Below are 24,621 nucleotides of genomic sequence, written 5' to 3' on the forward strand. Positions count from 1 at the left end.
CAGTTTCCACTTCCCACATTACCCCTCCTTTTTGAATTCCCTCCGTTTTGTAGTTCCTCTTCCATCTTCATTGTCTCCCACTGCCCTCTTCTTTCCTCCTTCTACCACTCCATTTCCACCTCCCCCTCTCCCCCTTCTCTCCTGTTTCGCTAGTCTTGTTAGCAGTGGTCACGCACACTCGCCTCCCTGATTAACTAACAGCCCAAAGGATGTTACACCGAACAGTGTCTGCTCTCCCCGAGAGAGGCATCGATTTGCTGGCAGGCGGTAACCGCACAGACTGGCACATCGAAATGAGCTCGAGAGCAGAAACTAGGAGAAAGAATGACACAAGAAGAAAAACACACCATTTTCAAATTAGTAGCCGATATGGAATCAAGAGAAGAATTCTGTCTCCTTGGCCCGATGACCACATACACAAACAGTTTTTGAATACTACATGTACAAATGAGGGCAGACGGACAAGGTGATGAAGATGAGGGGTCTTAAATGCTTTCACTAATGACTTAGATGACACAGACACATAGAGAGGATATCTGTTTCTTCGGGAACTAAATACATATTAAACATAGCTGTGTGTGTGTGTGTGTGTGTGTGTGTGTGTGTGCGCGCGCGCACACACACACACTTCCTCAGTGAAAGTGTTAATTAACATTCCACCTGACTCACTGCGTCGCTGTTGAAGGTACAGGGTCAGATAAGCCATTTATTATACAATGACAAATTCAGAAAAAACGCTCACACTCACGTGGACTGATTGTCCCCGGAGAAGCCATAAAAAAAATCATGTATTATAAATAAATATATAATAAATTATTATATTCAGCTAGTTTATTCTATATTATTTGCCCTTCTCCAGTGAATACATGCAATTAGTCCTACATGCAGCTTAAAGAGTTGTGTCATTATTGTTATTTCTGAATATACAACAGTTTCAGCATGAGCTATTTGATTTTTGGCACAAATCACTATACTCCAACTAATATCCTAGTAATGTTGAGTCTGTATGATATTATGATCCATTTTAATTATATACAGTAGCCTATTGTGAGAAGATGTTAAACATGACCTTATAGTCTAAAAAGGATGACATAGTTTTCTTTTCCCTGATCCAAGGCACGCTGTAGTCACAAGTTTAGTGATTTTTGAGCCATGTCAAGATTGGAATTTCTTTCTGTAAAGGAAATAAATATTCTACTGACTCAACATTAGAGCCAAATGATATCTGCCCATAATAAATCTCTTAATTAGGCATAACTTGGAGTTGTATGTGTTCTTGAGGTGTGCATTAACCTGGATGAAAACCGTCAAACTATGGGTCAGTGCTTCTCAGCCAGCAGTTCAATTCTGAACTCTTTATCAGAGACTCTCTTGGAATGTAGACGGTCACACACACAGGCTTTTAGATCCAAGAGCTAATTATCATCAAGGTCATAACCTACGACATCACTGGATGCACACCCGTCATCCTTAAATCTCACAGTGTTCAGAGTTCGGAGAGAGCGGGAAAGAGAGATCTTTTCCTTTTCCCCACAAAGTATGCCTTTTTGAATTTAAGAAAGTTCTAGCTTGACTCCTCTAACAACTAACAAGTAGGGAATTCTGAACATGGGAGGCGATCTAGTGCCCCTGATCAAAGCGCTAAGCATTAAAAGCTACTAAGTGGGATTATGGTTGTCAAAGGCAGATCTCTAGAGCGGGGGGGGGGCAAGTACTTTAGTTAGACATTAAGGGCCAGAAAATAGTCTGTACAGCTTTTAGGAACGACTGCATCCACATACTCATTACACACAACAACCCTCGAATCTGTTTGCATGTGACGAGACATATTAAAAAAAACAGCAGATTAACCAAATAGGATTAGCTCAAATCAAAAATCCAGATAATCTTTATTTTATGCGATTAGCTGGTGTTGTAATACCGTGGTTTCTGGATCCTCGGCTGTGTGGCATTGTTGTAAAAAACTGCAGTTGTTTTCAGGACTTTAATTTTGCGAAATGAACTCTGCAAAACACAAATTGTGCAAGACAAGAAGAATATAAGAACTGAATTATTTCAAAAGTACAGTGAAGTTAAACTTTATTTTCAGAGCTATCAAGTGTTTCTTTTTCCTTTTTATAGAACTGAAACATACAGTATTTGTTTTTGGCAGTAATGGCAGGAACCCAGACACCCATGTTAAAAAATCAACAAGTGGAGATGCTTTACAGTCTTGCGGTGCATTGGTGGTACTGATAGACATAATTAATAAACTGTTTATTAGCATGTGATTTCAGCTCTCGGGTTCACTTTATTGATCAGCTGTCCTAATTTCCTTCACAAAGAAAAGAACAATGTTGCACAACATTGCTTGCTATGATGTTGGTAAGTCTGAGCAGCTAAGATTGACACTGAGCAAAGTGACAAAAGAACATGTGTTCAAGCCTGGTGACAAAGGTGCAGTAAAGTCTCCCAACTGTCCGGTTTACCCTGTATGTGTTTTTTTTAATTCATTGTCAAAGCAGTCACACTCTCAGTTTGGCTCCGTTTGTGGACTCTGCAGATGGGTCAGTGGCCTAGTGGAGCTCCTGAGATTCCACTCAGCCTGTTTGTGTGTGAGAGAGAGAGAGTTTGTACGTGAGAGAGAAGACAATCAAGAAAGAGGTTGTGTAAGAAAAGCGAGAGAGACTCTGGGTGACAGTCTCCAAGACGGAGCGAGACAGAGGGGACAGCATATGTGTGTGAGTGTGTGTGTGGGCCGTCATGTTACACACCCAGCCTGACTGGTGCCATCTGCCTGGTATCAGAGGTCTGTCTGGGACTGCCCTCTCCTTTTCACTCTTTAATTCCTCCTTTTCACCTTCTCATTATTTCTTTTTTTTTTCTTCCTGTTCAGCTTTCTTCTCTCTATTGTGATTGTAGTTCAGACTAAAGCTGCTTTTTTCCATTGTTTTCATTAGTGATACTGTAAGCAGCAAAGAAATGAAAACGTATTTGTTTAAATATGTATGAGTGCCTGGCAAAATGCAACGTCACTCCCATGTATGTGGGAAGTCAGCTCTAACCAGAATGAATAAAAGACAAAAAGACGTGACAAGAGACACTAAGATATAGGGAGGAAAGGAAAGAGAGAAAAAGATGTGTCAAAGGCAATCAGAAACTGAGAGACCTGGAGGAAAAGAGAGGCCAGGAAAAAAGAGTGGGAAGGCGACAAAAGAAAGAATGAAGAGTGGAGAGAAAGATGACGAAAGCTCTGTAGTTCAAACTAACTTCCAGATTAGCTTCAAATCTCCTGTTACCATGGTGATTTAACTGCCGATATGCTGTCCCCACGAGACTGTCCTGAAAACACGGGGGGTGGGGGAGAGTATAACACAAGGACAGTCAGAAGGGCAAATAAGCACAGGTGTTCTAGACAAGGGCTTCAATGAATGTACAATACTCTGTATCCCATTCAGGAAAACTTCAAACCCTGTCTTCTAAACGGCATCCTCAATTATTATTATAATTTGTTTCAACATAGTCTATATCCACGACGTTCCACTTCCGGGATTGCTCCGTTCCTGCCAGAAACCGGTCCCTCTTTTTGGTCGGATGTCCGTTACCTTCTGCTTTCTTTGTGTTGTAATTTTAAACTCCGGTGGATTTCTGAGGACTATGGTTAACTGCTCCTCAGATCTCTGCAGGGTAAATCCAGACAGCTAGCTAGACTATCTGTCCAATCTGAGTTTTCTGTTGCACGACTAAAACAACTTTTGAACGTACACATTCCACTAAAACAAGTTCCTTCCCGAGGCTATTTTGCAGAGGCACCGTAGCTCAGTCTGGCACTTAGCGCCTCTCATTACGATTGTGATTGGTTTAAAGAAATGCCAATAAACCAGAGCACGTTTTTTCTCCCGCCCTGGAATGTTGTGTGGACTAGCCAGACCCTCCCCTGCAGCGCTGTGGAGGAAGGTCTGGTAACGCAAGACTAGTTTCAACATGTCCCTCTACAGGCGCATGTTGTGAAACGGTCACAGTTTTAAACACTTTGTTAACCTTGTTAATTAATAATATAATAATAAAATAAAGAAACAATGTTTCCAATGAAGGCTTCTCAGATGGTTCTGTGTAATAAACCATTCGGCGCTTCAGGTTATGAACCTTCATGCATCCAGCCAGGCTTAAATGGAGCCATCACAAGGTTGTTGTTCAATGCATTTTGTAGCAGAACATTTAATTGTAATGCCACTGTTGTGTTACCAAATGTTATGGGTGAAGATCGTCAACTCTATGACTCTATGTAGAACAAATCTTACTTTGAATGAAAAGCCAAACTTATGCAAAAAAAAGGTGCACTCTTATGAACTCGGATACAGTAATTATTACCCCGCTCCACAGTTCCCGTATGCTCTACGGTGTGATTTATTCAGCTAATTGTTTTGGTTTTAGGGCCCGCAACTTTACTGTTTGGGTGTACCGCTCTCATCAACCTTGTTTTAAACTCACAGACCGACAAGATTAGCTAACTAACTAAGATGAACATAGTGGAGCATTTAGCTGCTAAAGAGCCGAATATTTCCCTCAGGAGATGGTGGGGACCAAACTAGAGCAGCTAAACACTGAGTAAATATTGGACTTAATGTGTCAGGTGGCCAGAAACACCATTGCAAATAAATACTATGTTTTTTTTGTAACTGCTGGATGTTTAAATTAACTGTTTGCTAACACGTTGCGCACGTCAGCATACAATATGTCAATGGTGTGTTTATGGTTTGCTATGAATTATCCACTATTTAGTAGTTTTACACCTCAAAATGTATATATATCTGGCTTGTTTTGTATACACACTGGTGCTGTTACTGTTTTCTCTTGATCTTCTTATTTAATCTATGTTCTAGATTGTTATTCTATCAGAGTGGAGCAATAAAAAACATGAAGTAGAAACACTTAATAATCCTTTAATGTTTGATCATGTAATTGCTTTTCATTTTGCATTATAACTTTTCACACGAGACGCATTATGTTTGTTATACATGATGCATTGTATGTGCAGGTAATCATGCAACTGGGAACACGTGACATTAATATAGTACCTTTTATTCAGCTAAAGTATTGAAACCACTAATGTCAGATAACTACAGCATAAAGCTGACTACAAAAATACAAACCATTAAATCAGTAATAACTGTGCTCTCTCTCTCTTGCTCTCTCTCACCCCGCCTCCCCTCCCCACAGCTGTATCATTCATGAGACACAGCGCGTCAGCCTTTGGATTCGCTGTGAGTTCCTCCTCCCTTCTCCCCTCCATTTGCATTGATCAAATAGTCATAACTTTGGTCTATTGATTTATTAATGAATCTGGTTACCAAAGTGTTATTGGTCCCTTTGTCTCCAAGGTAACAGGGCAGAGAAGAGGGACTGGGCACCAAAGTAGAGCTCATATTACTACTTATTCTTTAGAGGCAGTGATTGAGTGTAATTAGTTTAAAAAATAAGATTTATTAAGACTGAAGTGAAAATTAAATCCTCCACACTCTAGGCCAGTGAGGGCAAATGTGATTAGCATAATGTGATTAGAATATTATAAATCATAATCTGCAGCGCTAGCTATCTCGTTATTAAAATTGGGGTTTTAATTAGCAAGTGCTTGGCTATCTATGAGCTTTTTAATAAAGTAAGAATACCAACCCACAGGGGTGAGATCACAGCAGCTGATTGACAGTAGCTTTAGCTGCTATGATGTTGAAAGTTGACATTTTTCTTTTAGCTTTTACAGGTACATTATGTGCCTTGAACAATGAAATGATAATGATCATGCCATATTTTATGATAAAGCTTCAGGGCAGATAAGACTTTCTTTAGTCTTCTTTGAGAGAGTATATCTGATTAACGCAGCACAAAGTCATATATCATGTTGATAATGCTTATTACCGGGATTCCCCTGAGGCAATCAAACATCAACAGGCTGTATTTTTATTTTCAACAGCACAGATAAGATCAGGATTCTTATATGCCACAACCCATTTGATACGTTTGAGTGTGGTGGTTTTCAGAAGTATTTCAGCAGCATTGATACAGTATCATATAACACAACATATCATATACCATATAATTTAAAAAAATATATATACAATATTCTGTGTGTATTGTATTAGTGTTAGAATTGTATAACAAGTTATCAGTGTGCTTTTTGAAACATGCTCTTTCTTTCCTTTTTCATTACAATGGTGCAGCTTTAGTTAAATTTAACCACTGTAATAACTTGCAACTTGCGACCCTTTCCTCTGCTCCTCTGTTGCTGGGTTTCTGTTTCTGCTGCAGTTTGATGCCACGCTGGACGTCCTGTCATCAGTCATTGTCCTCTGGCGCTACAGCAATGCAGCAGCTGTGCACTCTGCACACAGAGAGTACATGTGAGTACCAAACAACCTGCTAAGTATAGTTAATGTTTGATTCATGATGTGGTATGATGCAATCTGGGTTACTCTTCTCCACCTGCATTAAAGCAAAAGAGTTCCTGTAATTCATTGTTCATTTACAGTTTTCATCCATCTCTCTTTCAGTTTAACTTTCTTACAAATTCCCCCTAAACTTGATTTATTTTTACAAAGATGCAAATGCAACAACTAAATCTAGTTTTGCAATGATTTCTGTTGCTGTCTGACATCAGAGATGGTATTATTTTCATCATAGTCGATATTTAATGCCTGGTTTCACTTGAAAAGACACTGTGAAAGTATGTTCGATGTGAAGGTAGCATTTAGTTGTTGAAGGAGGCTGGATGAATGGATGCAAGAGGGGAAGGGGTTATTTATCTAAACTGGCCTTTTTAGACCGATAACATTGAATCAGGAAAAAGGAAACTCGGTGCAGAGGATCTGTCTCTCAGGTGTTGCTACCATAGCCTACCTAAAGCCCCAAATGGTACCTGCAGAAAGGCAGAGAGGAGAGATGGAAAATATTCAGATGATGACAAAGGGAGAAACCAACATAAAATGGCTGAGTAAGGTGTTGATCTACCGGGAGCCTCCACAACAGATTCAATGCTCCGTGACATACGTTATCCAGGTCTCTGAACTCTACTGGTGGGATGAACACCATTCTTTACAAAGATATTCCCTCACTGAATGGGAATTTTACTGAATGAGCAGTTAAAGTACAGATACAATCGAGAGTCACACTTACAGTGTGAAGGGCTTCATTCCTTTGCCTTACAATCCACTAATGTCATGCATGTGTGTGTGACATGTCTTGGTATTCTTTTGAAAAATAAACTCCTTAGCAGAATTATTCTGAGAGCTGAGAAATTGAAAAAGGTGGATAAAACAAATTGTGTTTTTGCAAGGTCTAAGCATTGCATTGCACTGCCTACACTCCAAATCCATTGTGTTTCCATATTTTCCAATAGAAAAAAACATGTTTTGAGTGAAAGAGCAGTCCAGGGGCATGTTGGAACTTTGATCTAACTGGATATTGTCTTATTCATTTCACCTTTGAGGGTGTGAGGCCCTGTCTTATTAGGCTTTCAGTCGTGTTGGACATACCCAGCTGGGCAGATAACGTACTTTTTAGAACCTCTATTTCTTCATTCGAGGGTGATAGGGAGTGGAGCAATATATTCCTAATTGAACAAGGTCACTGTACATCAGGGCTAAACATAAGCCTGTTAATCCATCAGTTTTCAGGCCTGCTGCAGCTCAGCTGAGTCCATCAAGTGGACAGGTTGTTGTCAGGTTGCACAGAGCCTTGTTGGTCTTACGTAGGGCTTACAACGGCAACTCTGCTTCGCTCAGAGGATGGAAGACCGAGCTGCCACTCTGCCATCCATTAATACACACACATACACACCTGGATGTACAAAAGCATTGGCACACACAAAATAGATTTTATACATTAGTCAACAACGAACCAAATATGCATAAAAAATTATATCCACATACACACCAAGAGTAAGAGCAAGCATTTCATATACACGTCGTATTTGCTGTAAAAGATAAAAACTGGACCATTAGAGTTTAAACACTTTGTGCCCATGCTTAGACAACACATTCTCACTCCCATCACGTCAAAAAGCAACGCTTGGTCAGGTGCTTTTGGCGTTTGTTATTGACGCAAAAAGTCTCCTTTAGCGTCATATTTAGACGCACTTGGTCGGGACTCTTGGCGTCCCATACAGACACTAAAGTTTGATTTTTGCGTCGGTATCTGACACTGAGAGCCACTGACCAAGCGTCAGTATTTTACGAGATGGGAGTGAGGACAGGTTGCCTTAGAGGAGCGCAGAGTTTTAGACTTCCTGTAGCTTGATGTAGCATGTAAGTTTGTTGCATCTTCCGGTAGGGCTGGACGATGTGAACTAAAATCTGTTCTCAAGGATCTCAATTTCAGCTTTGATTACTTTTCGATTAATTGTCCAGCCCTGTCTTTTGGTAAACCATATACAAAAACAAAATAACATTGTAGGAATGAGACATAATGAGATTTGTAGGTTATTGTGCATGTGACTGAAAGAATGGATACATAAGAGACAAGGGCATAGGGGAATAATAACAGATTTTGAATTAGGTTGGGGCAAATGGATAAAGATTGTCTTGGATGGAGAGTGTATTTAGGCTACATTTGTATTTAAATGCTATTTATAATATCATGCCATCTTTCCCCCCATTGTTTTTTTTAACTATGGGATCTGCAGGTACTGTAATTGCAGTTCCATGGCAGGCGTGTTGATGTACCAATTTCTTGTTAATGCATGCATATTTTAACACCTATAATAGCTAAAACTGGAGTCTAAAATTTTGTTGAATTTCCAAGTGTCTTGTAGAGAAGCATTTCTCAAACATATGCATACTTTAAAAGTTACCTTTTCTCAGGGAAATGTTCAGTTTTGTTGTGACCAACCACCATCCAAATCAGTAAAGGATACACACCACGTCACTACACCTGTGAGATACTGTGTGTCTGTTCTGGTTTGACATAGATGGGATGCAGATATTGTGATTTGGGCCCAGCAGATGTGTCACTGTAAATGATCAAGCAATGAAGAGGTGTTGAATAACCGTATCTTATTCTGTTGCCACCAGAGCAAGCATCCTCTAGCCTCACTTCCCAAAAACGTAAACCTCATTATCCCCGATATTTAAAAAAAAAAATTAAGAAACATGACAAAGTGCCACTCTCAAGTGCTCTGATGGAAGTCGGCACCTTGTTTATTCTGGTACCACACAGTCAGAGGTGTCAACAGTATTCAAATTCATTACTCAGGTAGAAGTATAGATGCTAGGGTTTAAAAAGACTTCTGTAGAAGTTGAAGTATCAACTCAAGCTTTTTACTCAAGTAAAAGGGTAAAAGTACTGGTTTCAAAACTACTTCAAGTATAAAAGTAAAAATAATGTAAGAAGATAGAAGAAGATAGAAGATATCAATATGCTTTTTCAAATTAGACGGCGAGTTTTGGAAACAATTAGCTCGTGGTACTTGGGTGTGCAGAGCTTGCAGCGCATTCGAAAGGAGTTGTTTTTGCATCCAACCATTTCGAAAAAGTTCTTTCAGTTACAGCCAGGGATGTAAAAGGGTTGGCTGGTCTTCCTGGCTACCAACCTCCTCGCTGGTGCTTGGTTGGGACATTTCGCTCGAGTTCTCTTGAGTCTCTGCCACGGACATCTACATACATACGTCTGCTATTTCCTTGCTGGAGTGTGACGTGATTTGTGTCATGAAGTTGTAAGATTAGATGTATTATCACTCAAATCAGACATAAATGTTCTTTCAGTCTTACAACACTTTCTGCCGTACCATTATACATCATGCACTGTGCCAGAACCAGTCATGCCAGTCATGCTGCTAATTCTTCTAATTCATTAGCCTGTGAAATTCACTTTAATATTAGGTGTAATTTAAGGGAATTTATGCATCAGTAGGCTTACCACCACAATGCCATATCACTTTTACACACTTACTGACATGTCATTTTTAAAGGTGCACTGGCTGTAATTCAATTTGTTGAACACAAGTTGTTAATGCTAATTTTTGGTTCAAATGTTCCTTTAATATTTCATAGAGGTTGGTAAAAACCTTTCCTAGTATTCCAGACTGCCAGAGGCCACTGCCAGTATCAACTCTTATCTTTTATGACTCTTTATGTGAGGAAACTCCAATGTTTTTGACTTTGTTTGGGTCTTTGCTGCAGCAGGAATATTATTTTCATTATTACAAATGATCTTGAATTAAATTCAAGAACTGAGAGAGATTGTGACTGCTTTCGAGTCAGCTTCTTTAGGTTATTGCTTTGGTTTAACTTTACGTGACTTCCACATGACAGGTTTAGCAAAGAGATCCCACTCACTGAGGCTAACTCCCAACACTCTGCTCTCTGTCTGTCCGTCCATCTGTCCATCTGCAGAGCATGTGTAATTCTTGGGGTTCTGTTCGTTCTCTCCTCCTTGTGCATCCTTGGAAAGGCCATCCATGATCTTGCTACCAGGGTGCCCCCGGAAGTGGTAAGACCCTAAACACACACACACACACACACACACACACACACACACACACACACACACACACATATACACATACACACATACACACCATACACTCTTTATAGAAATTTTGTTTATATTGAACAATGTTTTTGGGTTGATGTCCATGTCTACACAAGAACTGTGTGACATACAGTATATGTAGTCATTTTTGGTGTTGATGTGTTAGAGCAGGGGTCTTCAACGTTTTTTAAGCCAAGGACTCCTTAACTGAAAGAGAGATGGATCAGGGACCCCCTACTACATATATTGTATAAAATGGAAGTTGCATATTAATCTGGTCCTACAATAACTTTTAGGGCAGCCTAAAGCATTTATAGATACCTTTTTTTGCATAGAATATTAGGCTATATAAATAGCCTAATAATTGTTGGCATGATTTTATAAATCATGTTTTAATGTTAAACATACATGTGGCACAGTGGATCCTTTGGGGATTACCTGTATCTGTGGATGGCTACCTTAGTGACTACATTACCCATAGGCCAGTAAGCCTTTCATCAGTGGGGATTTATTTTTGCTAATAATATGTTGGAATCATGTAAAGACCTTAATTTTTGAAAAAACTTTCAAAAATGAACAGTAATTTGGAGGCCCCCCTGCAGTGACTCTGAGGACCCCCTAGGGGTCCCGGACCCCCTGTTGAAGATCCCTGTGTTAGAGAGTTAGTGTTAAAAACTTCACACCTGGAGTTTGTAACACAGGCTTTCTATTATACATTTTAAATATCAAGCCCCAACTCATCAGGGTTATTATTTTAAACTTTCGAAAGCTCATCTAGAGCCAAAGTAGAACCCGTACAACTGTTTTCATGGGCAGTATACTACTTGTGACAAGAAAATTGTGTAAAATTGGTAGTGTTACATTAAAATGTTTAAACTGAATATTGGACTGTAAAAACACATTTCTGATCATTTGTTTACAATAATGATGCCATATGGCATTGGATTGCATGGTCATAGTTTTGTGTTTGGCAGTTCTGATCAGTTCAGGGCTTATTTATTTATTAAGTGCTGTTGTTTAATTCAAAGTTAAAATATTTTTTTTAGGGATTGCAAATGCCATGCCAGTGCAGCAGTTTACAGCTTGCATTGGGCTTTGTGATTTTCTACAGTATTTTATTGAAAATGGCACAACACATTAGCTGCTCCTGGCTATTCCCTCAACAATATAAACATGTTTATGAGAAAAGTGGCATGTGTGTTTGTGAGTTTACGGCACACATCACCCCACATACACATTCTGTGCACACGTTCACATGCATACTACACACAAACTGGCACAATGAATACAAATGAACAAGATTCTTGAGTTCCAGATGCTCCCAATTTGAGTCAATACAGACACATACAGGTACACACAGAGCAACACAAACATGCGCACACACATCATTCATTGTTGTGAGCGCTGCATCTTTTTATAGCCCTCTGCTGTAGCTGCTCTGACGTCAGTGTTTTTGTCTCCCTCCACCTGACTGTTGTTCCTTTTCTCTCTTTGACACAGACATGCATACACTTTTACTTTTTTAATGTCAACCCCCCCACCCCGCGCACACACCTCTCTGGAGGTGTTAGGAATATGAATAAGGTCTCAAAATAGTCTCATCTTTCTGTTGCTGGGGCACGGCCCAACTCTTCCATCGTCACACTGTTTGGGGAGTGCCCATCACATCCTTTCCGGTTCTTTGCTTTGAACCCTCCTCTTTGATTTGTAAATGATTTACCATCACCATCTGTCCATTTCACTAACCAGTGAAGCCAAGAGAGATTTTCACACCCCAAAAAACACTTAGTTCCTCTTTAAGTTTCCTAGCTTCCGGGTTTCAAAGGTCTAAGATGCACCTTTGATTTTGTTATAGAGCCCAGCAGTGCTCCCAAATCCAGAAATGTCTTCCCATTCCACTGTTGATGTTTTTTAACAACACAGTTCACACTGGAATTTTAAAACAACCTTGAGCTGAGAGGTAGATTTTAAACTTAACTTAAAGTTTTCTTGTAAACACATGAAAATGTTTCAGGCCTAACACATTTGTCTCATGAACCACATACAAAGCCGATTATTAAAAAAAAATTATATTATATATATATATGTATGTATATATATATATATATGTATGTATATATATATATATATATATGTATATATGTGTATATATATGTATATATGTGTATATATATATATATATATATATATGTATATGTATATATATGTGTATATGTATATATATGTATATATATGTGTATATGTATATATATGTATATGTATATGTATATATATGTATGTATATATATATATATATATATATATGTGTATATATATATGTATGTATATATATATATATATATATATATATGTATATATATATATATATATATATATATATATATATATATATATATATATATATATATATATGTGTATATATATATGTGTATATATATATATATATATATATATATATATATATATATATATATATGTATGTATGTGTGTATATATATTTTTTAATTTTTTTTATACATGCATTGGTTGTATCCATGTTGCTATTGGCTAACTGTCTTCTTCGTCGGGAATGTCGAATCCGTGCCAGTACCAAGGGGGTAAGCGAGCGTCCACAAAGCGTAGCTCCTATGGAGCCATTTTGTTGCTATCAAGCCATCACCCGCCATTAGCATTCCATTGACTGCCATTTATTTTGGCGCCACTTTGACAGCGAATAACTTTACATTTGAAGCATTTAAAGACTCTATTTGTCCATTGTTTATTTCTAAAGAAACACGACAATGTATAAAAGGCTCCATTACCTTGTATCTCACGTTATGGCTGCATAGCAGGTGTTTTTGTAAAAATAGGCTAATGATTGTGTCATAACCACCAAATTACCGTATAGTCAGGAGAAGCGAATGCATTGGCTGAAATGCAATCTGTGAACCCATCGCCATCTTCTAACGACAATTTAGACTTCATAAGCTTTTTTTAAAATGAAATGAATGTAGACGTTGTCTCTCCAACTCCATTCTCACATCCAAAGTTGCTAATCAGACTGTACACAATGACTGGTGCACATAAGAGCACACGGATATCCGCTGGCTACACCGGAAAGCCAGAAATATTGGCCATCGCCCTCAGAGGCAGATCGGTTATAACCTAGCCGGCAATGGATGCACCAACCGTTGTACACACAGTTTTTCTCTTATTTTCCTCTTGTCACTGGCAATCATGTGGATATAATGAGATTTAAAAGGAAAGATAAATATGAAGAGTTCTGATGTAAGAATGTATAAATATCTGTACCAGACAAACCAAGTGTGTGTCGTTTTGATCATTTTTAAGCCAATGTTTGATGTTGTAAAAAATGACTCATTGAGGCTCGCTTTGACCACAAATAAAACGCCAAGAGACTGAAGCTGGCAGAGAAGCAGGTTGAGGGCTGCAGCTATTCTGCAGACTGTGTTTGATGCTCCAGTTCCTTTATGTTAATATAAACTGGGGGTGTTAGGTCTCAGGGGAGCTTCCTGACACCAGCAAGAGCCTATTACCACTGTCTGTCTCTTTGACATTCTCTCCCTTTACCTCACTTTCTTTGTACTGCATCTTCTATTTCAATCTGGGCCCCAGACATCTGGGTCTTAACCAACATCTGATTGATTATCCGTTTGTTTGAGAGCAATCTGTCGTTTTATGCAAAATACCCTCACAGGCTACTTGGCTTGGCATTTGCAACCTGGTCTTACGGCAGTTGGTAGATGCAGGAGTGTAAAGGATCCATCTCATTCTCTGTCTCATTTGTCCAGGCTCTATCTACTTCCTCATTCATTATTTTTTTTCCGCACTCTCTCTGTCCCCTCCCTCCATACCCCATCTCTTTCATTGTGTCCCTCATCCCCAACTTTACATCTTTCTCTAACCTCTGTGGTTCTCGCCTAGTCTGTCTCCCTCCATTACTATGTCTGTCTTCACTGCTTTATGGGTTTCAGACTTTCTTTGGGCTTTTATTTGGTTGAAACAGGCTGTTTCATGGAAGTCTTCATCAAACAGAAGTCAGTGGTGATTTATCAAACTAGCTGTGATCTGTTAATGTGCTCTGTTTGTACATGTCTGCAGGACAGCGTGCATGACAAAGAGCCAGATAGTTAATGGGGAAAAAAACCCGGAAATGAAACGTTCAGGAGGGAAAGGGGAATCTGCAGGCTGAATATGATGTTTCTCGGTTGATAGTGCTATTGACTAAACTTCTCTGGTTTCTTCTTCTGAGAGATTTTACTGTTCACCTTTTAAATATAACAGCCAGAAGATAACAGCAGCAAGCCAGTGTTAATACTGTAAACGTTGCTACCCTGAAGTATTGGGCTGTAAAATCACATTGAGCGCACAGAGGGTGGAGAAAATCAGGAATCCTGATTCGCATCACGTCCCGGCTCGCTGCTCTCATGGCAGGCTGTCTGTGTCTAGTGCCTGATTAAACACAGAGAGCTGAGATTGGCTCTCTCTGACTCTGTGCTAGATGCATGAGAGATACATGTACTGACACACACTCGTTTTTACGGTTTGTTCTCTGATCTTGATCACTGTGAGACTTCCCCAATAAATACCACCTAACAATCTAAATAAAGAATTGCCTAAAGAACTAAAAGGGGTTCTTTTCTATCACCCCTTTCATCCTATTGAAAACAAACAGTGCAAATGATTCATGGATAGAGAGTCCATAAAGCAGAGATCCAAAACCACTAACTACATTGTAGTCAGCAACACTAAAACAATGCACTTGTTTAGCACAAGCTCTTCCTTATTCTGCCTTCATCTAATTCAAGTAAATGGGAGTAAAAAGGGTGCAAGGGATTAATGTGTGTGTGTGTGTGTGTGTGTGTGTGTGTGTGTGTGTGTGTGTGTGTGTGTGTGTGTGTGTGTGTGTGTGTGTGTGTGTGTGTGTGTGCTTCCTGTTTACTATATAGTTCACTGTATTTACCATTAACACTTTTATTTTAGTGTGAAATATATCTTTATAATGCCCTCAAAATTCCATGGCATGTACTTTCTATTAACAATCCCACAATGCAATGCGTCATATCTTATGTGAAAGTTACCATTGTGCAATTTTAGAACTGATGACATGACAGCTGTAGAGTTGATGTCATGTTGACGCCAAATGATAAATGTCCTCAATTTCTATTTGCTGCGCACTATAGAGTAAACCATTGAATACATATTATGTAGGGACATTTAAACTTCTCATAGTAGGAAAAGCTGTTGTTTCTAATAACATTACATCCAGTAAGCCGTGACAGTGAGTCAGCAGCATTAACAAACCAGGACCCTAAAACTGAAGCAGCTAAATGGAATTCAGCCATCGTTAGCATTGTCGTTATTATTTATATGCTTTTCCTACTCTGACATGTCCATATGTCTTTTGTGAAAAAGACCTATTCCACTCTTAAAGACCCTGTGCACCCACACTCAATCACATGCTGGCTGGATCTATGCTGGAATTACACGAGGTCACCATACTTCACGAACCATTAAGAATGATAAGATGTAATAAAAAGTTGGTGTTAGTCAAGCGCAGTCTTTACAAAGAGTCTAATCAGGCAAATTAAGTGAAAGCACCTGTGTGGGTGGACCATGAGCGTGTAGTGCCTTGAATAAATACATACTATTATAAGGTCTGATGTTAGTAATTAATGTCTACAACTTCACTATTCTGTCCAACAGATGGAAGCACTATAACATATTGAGAGGGACAAGAAGAATACTGGCAAATTAAGATAGAAATAGCACTCGTGTAAGAACTTTTTGCAAATAGGACGATGAAAGAGACGTTTAAGGAATTAAAAAAACGTATCTTGTAACTAACTTTAATGCTTTTCTGATTTATTTCATGTGCATGTAAATCCAAAAGCTGTATAGTTGGAGTGGAACTTCTTGGTAGATGATAGATTGCACCTGATACACATTTAAACGTCTACATTTGGGCTTTCCTTCCCTTCCCGTCCATCATTGCAGCTGACTGTCTGTAACGGAGTATAGCGTCACTTTTTACTGTGAGAAATCCCCAGTAAAGGCTTCCTTACCAAAAACTACACAGCTAGACATGTTCCAAAAGAATGTGTCTGAAATTGGGGAGAAATGAACATCGGCAACCAAGATTACATGTTTCCCTGACGTTAGCATGTAGCTAACGTTACATGATGCAGTGGAATGACTGTTACAGATTATAGCGGCCAAATCAACAATATGGCTTCTAAACCAAACTACACAATCAAACATGTTCCAACATGAAAGACAAAAGTCCAGGGTGCTCAGGAAGTTCAATCAAATGCTTGAAGGTGCTCTTTGGGGTCGGGAATTCAATTGAATGTAGAGAAAAAGAAAAAATCCAAGGCACTCTTCTTCAAAATTACTTAAAAAGCCTTTATTTTACTGGCTATTTCATGATAAACAATTTAAAAGATATTGGGAGAAGCAACCCATGCGTAGCAGCACTGACAGTCTTCTTCAGGGTGTTCCAACATGAATTTGATCTGAAATTGGTTAGAAATTATTAACAACATTGGCAACCAAGAGTGTATGGAAAACATAAACACCACAGTAACGTCTGTTGAAGCCCAAGTGTTGACACCTGTGCAGTATGCTTGTGTTGACGTTGACATGTGTAGCGGATGCGATCTAGCGTCTACCAAACTTCTTGGCAGTGAATGATGGATGAATTATATTTAGCTGGATTACTTTCAGGGTCCTGGTATTGTGCATGCTGACTCATTGTCAGACTGTCATGGCTTACTGTGACACTTGAATAGAACAGAGACATTTAGTATGTTTACATGCACACTAATCAACTTGTATCAGGAGCAATCCCAGAAGTGGAAGGTCGTGGATATAGACTATTCCGAATATGGCATTATTCTGAATTTGATACAGGTCTTCTTTGGACATGTGTACAGCACATTCGGAATCTGCGTCTCAATCTGGGTTTTTCTGTAGTTTATGTCCAGTTTACAGCCTCTTGCCTGTTTACAGCTTCAGCTATGTGCGTTGCTATGGTTGTTGTACACAAACCAACCAGCTAACAGCTTGCAGGGCTGCGGTAGAGATGCATGCCCAAAAAAAAGGATTAGCACAGCTATACTTTGAAACATTATGAAAGAATTGGATATCAACAAACATCGCTATGGCAACCTTTTCAAGAAGGGGGTTGAACGAATGAAAGAGGGACGCTATGTTCGCATAGTCCAACAAGTCCACCACCGGTGGAAAACTTTGAAAAAATCCTATTTTGCACGGCTGCATGTAAACTGGAATATTAGTGTAATATTCACTTTCATTAGCCACAGCTCAGTCAGAATATTGTCTTTTTCGGAATAAGGACAAAAAACGGATTATGTACATGGAAACGTAGTCAATGTTAATAGTAACACCTGTGCGTTTATGAGTATCTGGTATAAATAGCCCTAACAAAAGGCTGGTGAACAAAGGTGAAGTCTGACATAAACAATAGATTTGGATTCTTCTCTCATGTGTCTCTTATTGTCTTAGTTTCTCTCTTTCTTATTTTTCACTCGTCCTCGTCTCGTCTCTCTGGTCCCTGTTGGCCCAATTAAATCTGATAGAGAGACACTCTGTGGTCAAGTGCTGGTTTTTGCTGAGTCTGTTTGAGACTTAAAAACACCAGACCTTCATATCACTGAAAGGCACCATCTAAATGACCTTCGGTTGATGCACCAAGTTGTGTGTGTGTGTGTGTGTGTGTGTGTGTGTGTGTGTGTGTGTGTGTGTGTGTGTGTGTGTGTGTGTATATATTTGTGTATATATATATAATTATTAATGGTTGAGCTGAGGAAAGCTGTGTGGGTCATTCTGTCTGACTGATAATGTTCATGTGCTTTTTAGTATTTGTTTTAAAGATACTGTGTGCATATTTCTGGCTTCGTTTGCACGCTTTATCTTTAAGCACACATCCACAACCTATCTTCTCTTCCCTGTAGGATGACTTCCTCTACAGTGTGTCTGTAGTGAGCGGGATCACATGTGCTGTGCTGGCTGTGGCCAAGTTCATGCTGGGAAGAGTGCTGACTAGCCGGGCACTTATCACTGACGGTAGGGTACACACACACACACACACACACACTCACACTCACACTCTCTCACACACACACACACACACACACACACACACACACACACACACACAGATAGTTAAATATAAATAAATGAATAGCACACCAGTCTCGGAGGTCTTAACGAAGTTTACGGATGCCTACAGAATGACAAGAGGATATACCATGCCCAGGAAAATTATCTTTTTCCTCATCATTCATTAGTCATTTCTTCAGCCTTTCAGTTTTGATGATCAATGTTTGTGTCTCTCCTGCTAATGACAGGCAACCAGAGCCGTTACAAAACTGACTTTTGTGAAATAGCCTTGTTAGTTTTTAGGGGGATAAATATGGCCTTAAAATGATTTCTGCATGCTCTGAAAAGCGAGAGTTACAGTTGAATAAAATAGTATGTATGTAGTGAAAACAAAGTAAATGATGGTAGAAGATCATTTACTTAAAGGGGTGATAGAATACAAAACCGATTTGACCTTGTCATAGTTGAATAACAACAGTTTGGTGGGTAAATAGGACATACATACAGTGTTGGGCAAGTTACTTTTAAAAAGTAATTAGTTACAGTTACTAGTTACTTCTTCCAAAAAGTAATTAAATTAGTTATTCAGTTACAAATTATGAAAGTAACAAGTTACTTCAGAAAGTAACTATTGCGTTACTTTCAAGTAAATTTTTAAATGCTCAAATGTCCAAATCTCCACCCCTCTTTAATGGAACTTAAAATACATGTGCATGTTCAATTATTTATGATAAATTTGAATATTATAATGAAATGGACACTTAATACAATACATTATTAACAGAAACAATGTACACAAATCTAAACTATTTTAATGTTGCTGTTGGACAAGTGAGACTAGCCTCCAATCAAATGCCATGTATGTAGATATTATGTTTATATAGTGGATCGATACAAATAACACAACACCTCAACAGGCCACAACTGGACAAAATGAAATTATGCTTGTTAAGCACTATACCAAAAAGAAATAACAAATATATACACTCTTTGTAGTGCAAATAACGTAAGTGGCCTTATCTTTATACTTGTGCGCTGGTGTGTGCGTCGAGCCGGCGTGTGTGTGTGTGTGTGTGGGGAGTAGGTGATAGAGCGAGGGAGAAGTGAGAGAGTGACGGCGATTAGCTTTGGAGCGAGTAGCGTCTCTAGAGTCATATAGTAAGAGAAACAAAGTGTCTCCCCTGTTCTTTCTGACCACGGTGGGAAATCTGTAGCAGGAAAAGTTAACCCTCTCCTTGATTTCATAACGCCATACCTGTCTCTCTCTCTCGTTGACTGACTCGATTGTGTTGTTCTTGCAACATGTCTTGTGTGTCGGACTATGTGTGCTTTCGAACACCCGCCCAACTCTACCTCTGATTGGCTCACCATGACATTTTACTCAACCTCAGCCAATCGTTAGCATTTATGCGCTTGTGTCGTGCACTACTCACTAACCAAGGAAGAACAGTAAAAAAAAAGTCTTTGACTCTCGGCTCAGACTCAGAGATAGTTGGTCTGATGAAAAAAATAGCTTCAAATATAGTAACGCGCCACATTTTTTGGCAGTAACGGTAATGGCGTTATTAAGATGGGAAGAGTAATTAGATTACTCGTTACTGAAAAAAAGTAACGCCGTTATTTATAACGCCGTTATTCCCATCACTGCATACATAGAACCTCAAAATCCCATTGACACCTCTTTCCTCTGCAAATCTCACAATTTGAAACTGCATCTGAAAACGGGCAAATCTCAACAAACCACAGAGTTGACGTCAACTCGGTGGCTCCTCCTTATTTGGTTCTAGTCTCTACCTTTGTCACGCCCCAACATTTACATAGGCTACACCACTGATCTGAGATCAGGTAGTCTTCTGAATAGGTCGCGCAGATCTCAGAAATTGTATACATTGTTCGTCTGCTATTTGGTCACTAAATTCACTTCTGAGACTTTTATGCGAGAAATCAACTATGTACAGGTCAAATATGGTCCGTTTTACGAAAATTGATGGCTAATTGCAAATTTTGTCCGACTGTGTGTCGGAGTTGCTGCCTCGCCGCCCGGCCTGTCCTCCTTCACAGACCTCGGCCCGCTGTGAGCTAGATGGAGCTCCGTCACGGCCGGCACTCTAGGCTCTAGGCACTCCATAAAAAGTCACCGTTTCAAATGCCGAGGCCCTGATGGAGCTCCAGGTCCTGCAACTTGCTGCTCTCCCTCCCCTCTTCCTGCTAAATGGCCGGTGTGTGTGAGTGAGAGGTCAGCAAGCCTGTTACGTCCGCAATCTCTTACCACAGGTTTGTAAGTTTATTTGATTAGGACAATGCACATTAATCAACATTTCTGTAAATGCGCCAGTGTTAGCCAGTCGGCTAATTTTCAACTGTAGTCCTAATTACCTAGTATGCATGTCTTTATGGTGGGAAGAAACCGGAGCACCCGGAGGAAACCCACGCAAACACGGGGAAAACATGCAAACTCCACACAGAAAGGCCCGGAACGACCTGGATTCGAACCCAGAACATTCTTGCTGTGAGGCAGAAGTGCTAACCACTATGCCACCGTGCTGCCAGTCTTATAATGGATATGTGTGTTGAGTTATTTATACAAACGATCGGGGAAATAAACACCTCTTGTCCGCGAGTCTCATTGATAGAGTCCGCGGTGAGCTGGATGGAGCGCTATCAATGAGAGCTAGCTAGCCTCCTCCTAACGAGACCTCTGAAATTCACAAAAATGCATTAAATTGAAATCGGACAAAAGTGTTAGCTTTGTAAGACCTTAGGGTAGCTGTGATATACATGCCGTGACGAAATTCAAACTGTAAATATACTATAGTTATGCTGAAAGTGTACCCGGGGTCTGTGAAAGGACAGGCTGGGCGGCGAGGCGACAACCCAGACAGCACCGGCCGCTGTCACTGAGCTCATGAACTCCGACACACAGTCGGACAAAATTTGCAATTAGCCATCAATTTTCGTAAAACGGCACATATTTGACCTTTACATAGTTGATTTCTCGCATAAAAAAGTCTCAGAAGTGAATTTAGTAATTTACTAGTAACATTGCAGTGTCTGAAATATGAGACCCGCTGTCTTGTTTCCACTGTATGTGTATGTGGTTCGCTCAACCAATCAGTGCGCAGCTCATCTAAATATTCATGAAAATACCATATTTGGAAGAAAAGCTCTCGTTCCAAATAGGGCCAAAACACAGGGATGCATTAGGCCCCATAGAATAGCAACCGGGCCATTTTCAGCCCAACCAATGTTACATACCCTCTTAGGAGACCTTAAGGAACAGTGTGAAATACCCTATATAATCATTCTATCACCCCTTTAAAGACAAACTAGAAATACCATAGTGTAGAAGTAGACAAGTATTATCAGCAAAAGTATCAAACGAAAAAGCATTTCTTATGCAGGAAAATGGCCCTTGTCAGAGTTATATTATTATATATTATTTTTATTGGTTTATTATTACTCTTGCATTTACTTGTCAAAGGCATTTCAGAGCTAATTTTCTTGTTGTATATGTTGTTGCGTAGTTTAATTTACCGTATAATAATACATCATATTTTATAGAATAGAACTACTGTCAAATCATTGTGATGGAGGTAAAAGTACGAGATTTCCCTCTGAAATGTACCTAGTGTTTTAAAGTAGCATAACATTGAAAGACTCTTGCCTAATCCTGACCTAAGTGTAAAAGGCAAGGGTTAATGTTAGGGTACTCTAACCCAAGCGTGCAAAAGGTATCAGAATCCCAAGCATTAAAACCAGAGCCACAAAACTGAGTATGTGTTTCTATGTTTGTATGTGAGGGAAAGTTGCTCTCACAGCTGGTTTGGAAGAACTGAAAGGGTTATGACCCACTAGCTGTTCATAGGCACATGCCGCATCACATGTGGCATGTGAACTAAAGCACAGTGTGCACACACACACACACACACACACACACACACACACACACAAAGCAACACTGCTATCCCCAGGTCTCAGAACACACAGGGCATGAATCCAATAAACCTGAGGTTGCTGTTTTCAGAGACTGGATTTATTTCCCAGAAGACCATACACTAACTGCAGGCGAGACAATAACCCACTGTGCTGGCTTTCACACCAGGAGAAATGGAATTAGAAAAAAACATCAGTAGCTACACAAGGTAACTCAAATACAGTAGATGTGGTCAACAATGATGTTAGCGGTTATATCCATTCATATTTGAGGGTTTCAAAAAAGACTCATGTGTTTCTCCTCTGCCACCTCTGAGGTCTGTTTGAAGGAATCCCACATCCCAGGAAGTACACTTATTTGCTTTTTAGACAAAAGCTGAGAGGATACCATTCTAATGTCTGTATGGTAAACATGAACCAATACAGCCAACAGCCAGTAAGCTTAGCTTAGCACAAAGATTGGAAACAGGGGGAAACTGCTCGCCTGGCTCTGTCCGCACGTCAAAAATTCCATCCATTAGTTCAACTAAAGCTGGATGCCTGTCAACTGTTATGGTGACGAATGAACTCCAGGAAGTCCATCCATCCATCCATCTTCGTCCGCTTATCCGGTCTCGGGTCGCGGGGGTAGCAGCTCCAGCAGGGGACCCCAAACTTCCCTTTCCCGAGCCACATTAACCAGCTCCGACTGGGGGATCCCGAGGCGTTCCCAGGCCAGGTTGGAGATATAATCCCTCCACCTAGTCCTGGGTCTTCCCCGAGGCCTCCTCCCAGCTGGACGTGCCTGGAACACCTTCCTAGGGAGGCGCCCAGGGGGCATCCTTACCAGATGCCCGAACCACCTCAACTGGCTCCTTTCGACGCGAAGGAGCAGCGGCTCTACTCCGAGCTCCTCACGGATGACTGAGCTTCTCACCCTATCTCTAAGAGAGACACCAGCCACCCTCCTGAGGAAACCCATTTCGGCCGCTTGTACCCTGGATCTCGTTCTTTCGGTCATGACCCAACCTTCATGACCATAGGTGTGGGTAGGAACGAAAACTGACCGGTAGATCAAGAGCTTTGCCTTCTGGCTCAGCTCTCTTTTCGTCACAACGGTGCGATAAATTGAATGTAATACCGCACCCGCTGCGCCGATTCTCCAACCAATCTCCCGCTCCATTGTTCCCTCACTCGCGAACAAGACTCCAAGGTACTTGAACTCCTTCACTTGGGGTAAGGACTCATTCCCTACCTGGAGAAGGCACTCCATCGGTTTCCTGCTGAGAACCATGGCCTCCGATTTAGAGGTGCTGATCCTCATCCCAGCTGCTTCACACTCGGCTGCGAACCGATCCAGTGAGTGCTGAAGGTCACAGGCCGATGATGCCATCAGGACCACATCATCTGCAAAAAGCAGCGATGAGATCCCCAGCTCACCGAACTGCAACCCCTCTCCACCCCGACTACGCCTCCAGGAAGTCACTGCGCAATATTTTTTTTCCTAGGATGGCAAAGGCATGACCCGCCCTACTCTGCCTCTGATTGGCTTACCCTGATAATCTTACCCTAACCTTAACTAATCTCACTCCTTATGCCCAAACCTAGCCAATCCTAGGAAAAGAAAATTGCCGTCCGGACCATAACCCCTCCGTAAAAACCATATCTTGTCATTGTTTACACTTCAGCTTTTGTACAGTTTAAACAGTTGGGCTGTAACATGTTAATAAGTCGGCTTTGAAGGTTCTTGTAGGCAGCCAGGCTAGCTGTTTCCCCCTGCCCAGTCTTTATGCTATGAGCTAAGCTAACTGGCTGCTGGCTGTAACTTCATATTTACTGTACAGACACGAGAGTGGCATTAATATTCTCATCTGAATCTCAGTACGAAAGCGAATAGGTGAATCAAACAAAATGTCACACAAGCCTTTAACACCAAAATAGCTTGCCCTCAGATAAATCCACTACTTTTTATGTTCAAACCTGTCTACCACTTTTGATAATAACTGCGTGAATCCTTTGATGGGTCATTATCATGTTTAGTAATGAGTATTTAAGTTTGGGCAACTGAAACTACTCCAGTAC

The 24,621-nt window shown here is 40.2% G+C and overlaps 1 protein-coding gene across 2 annotated transcripts in view; it reads left to right on the forward strand.

The window, feature by feature from the left end:
- The window catches only part of tmem163a (transmembrane protein 163a), an 80,591-nt gene that overhangs the window by 51,462 nt on the left and 4,508 nt on the right, over positions 1-24,621 (forward strand). For both annotated transcript variants that reach the window (XM_036004456.1, XM_036004457.1), the window contains exons 3-6: positions 5,200-5,243; positions 6,286-6,377; positions 10,365-10,461; positions 18,480-18,591. In XM_036004456.1, the coding sequence (XP_035860349.1) occupies positions 5,200-5,243; positions 6,286-6,377; positions 10,365-10,461; positions 18,480-18,591 (345 nt within the window). The remainder of the gene's footprint in view (positions 1-5,199; positions 5,244-6,285; positions 6,378-10,364; positions 10,462-18,479; positions 18,592-24,621) is intronic.

The sequence above is a fragment of the Sander lucioperca genome, chromosome 8 (genome assembly GCF_008315115.2).
Source record: "Sander lucioperca isolate FBNREF2018 chromosome 8, SLUC_FBN_1.2, whole genome shotgun sequence".
Taxonomy (NCBI): Eukaryota; Metazoa; Chordata; class Actinopteri; order Perciformes; family Percidae; genus Sander; species Sander lucioperca.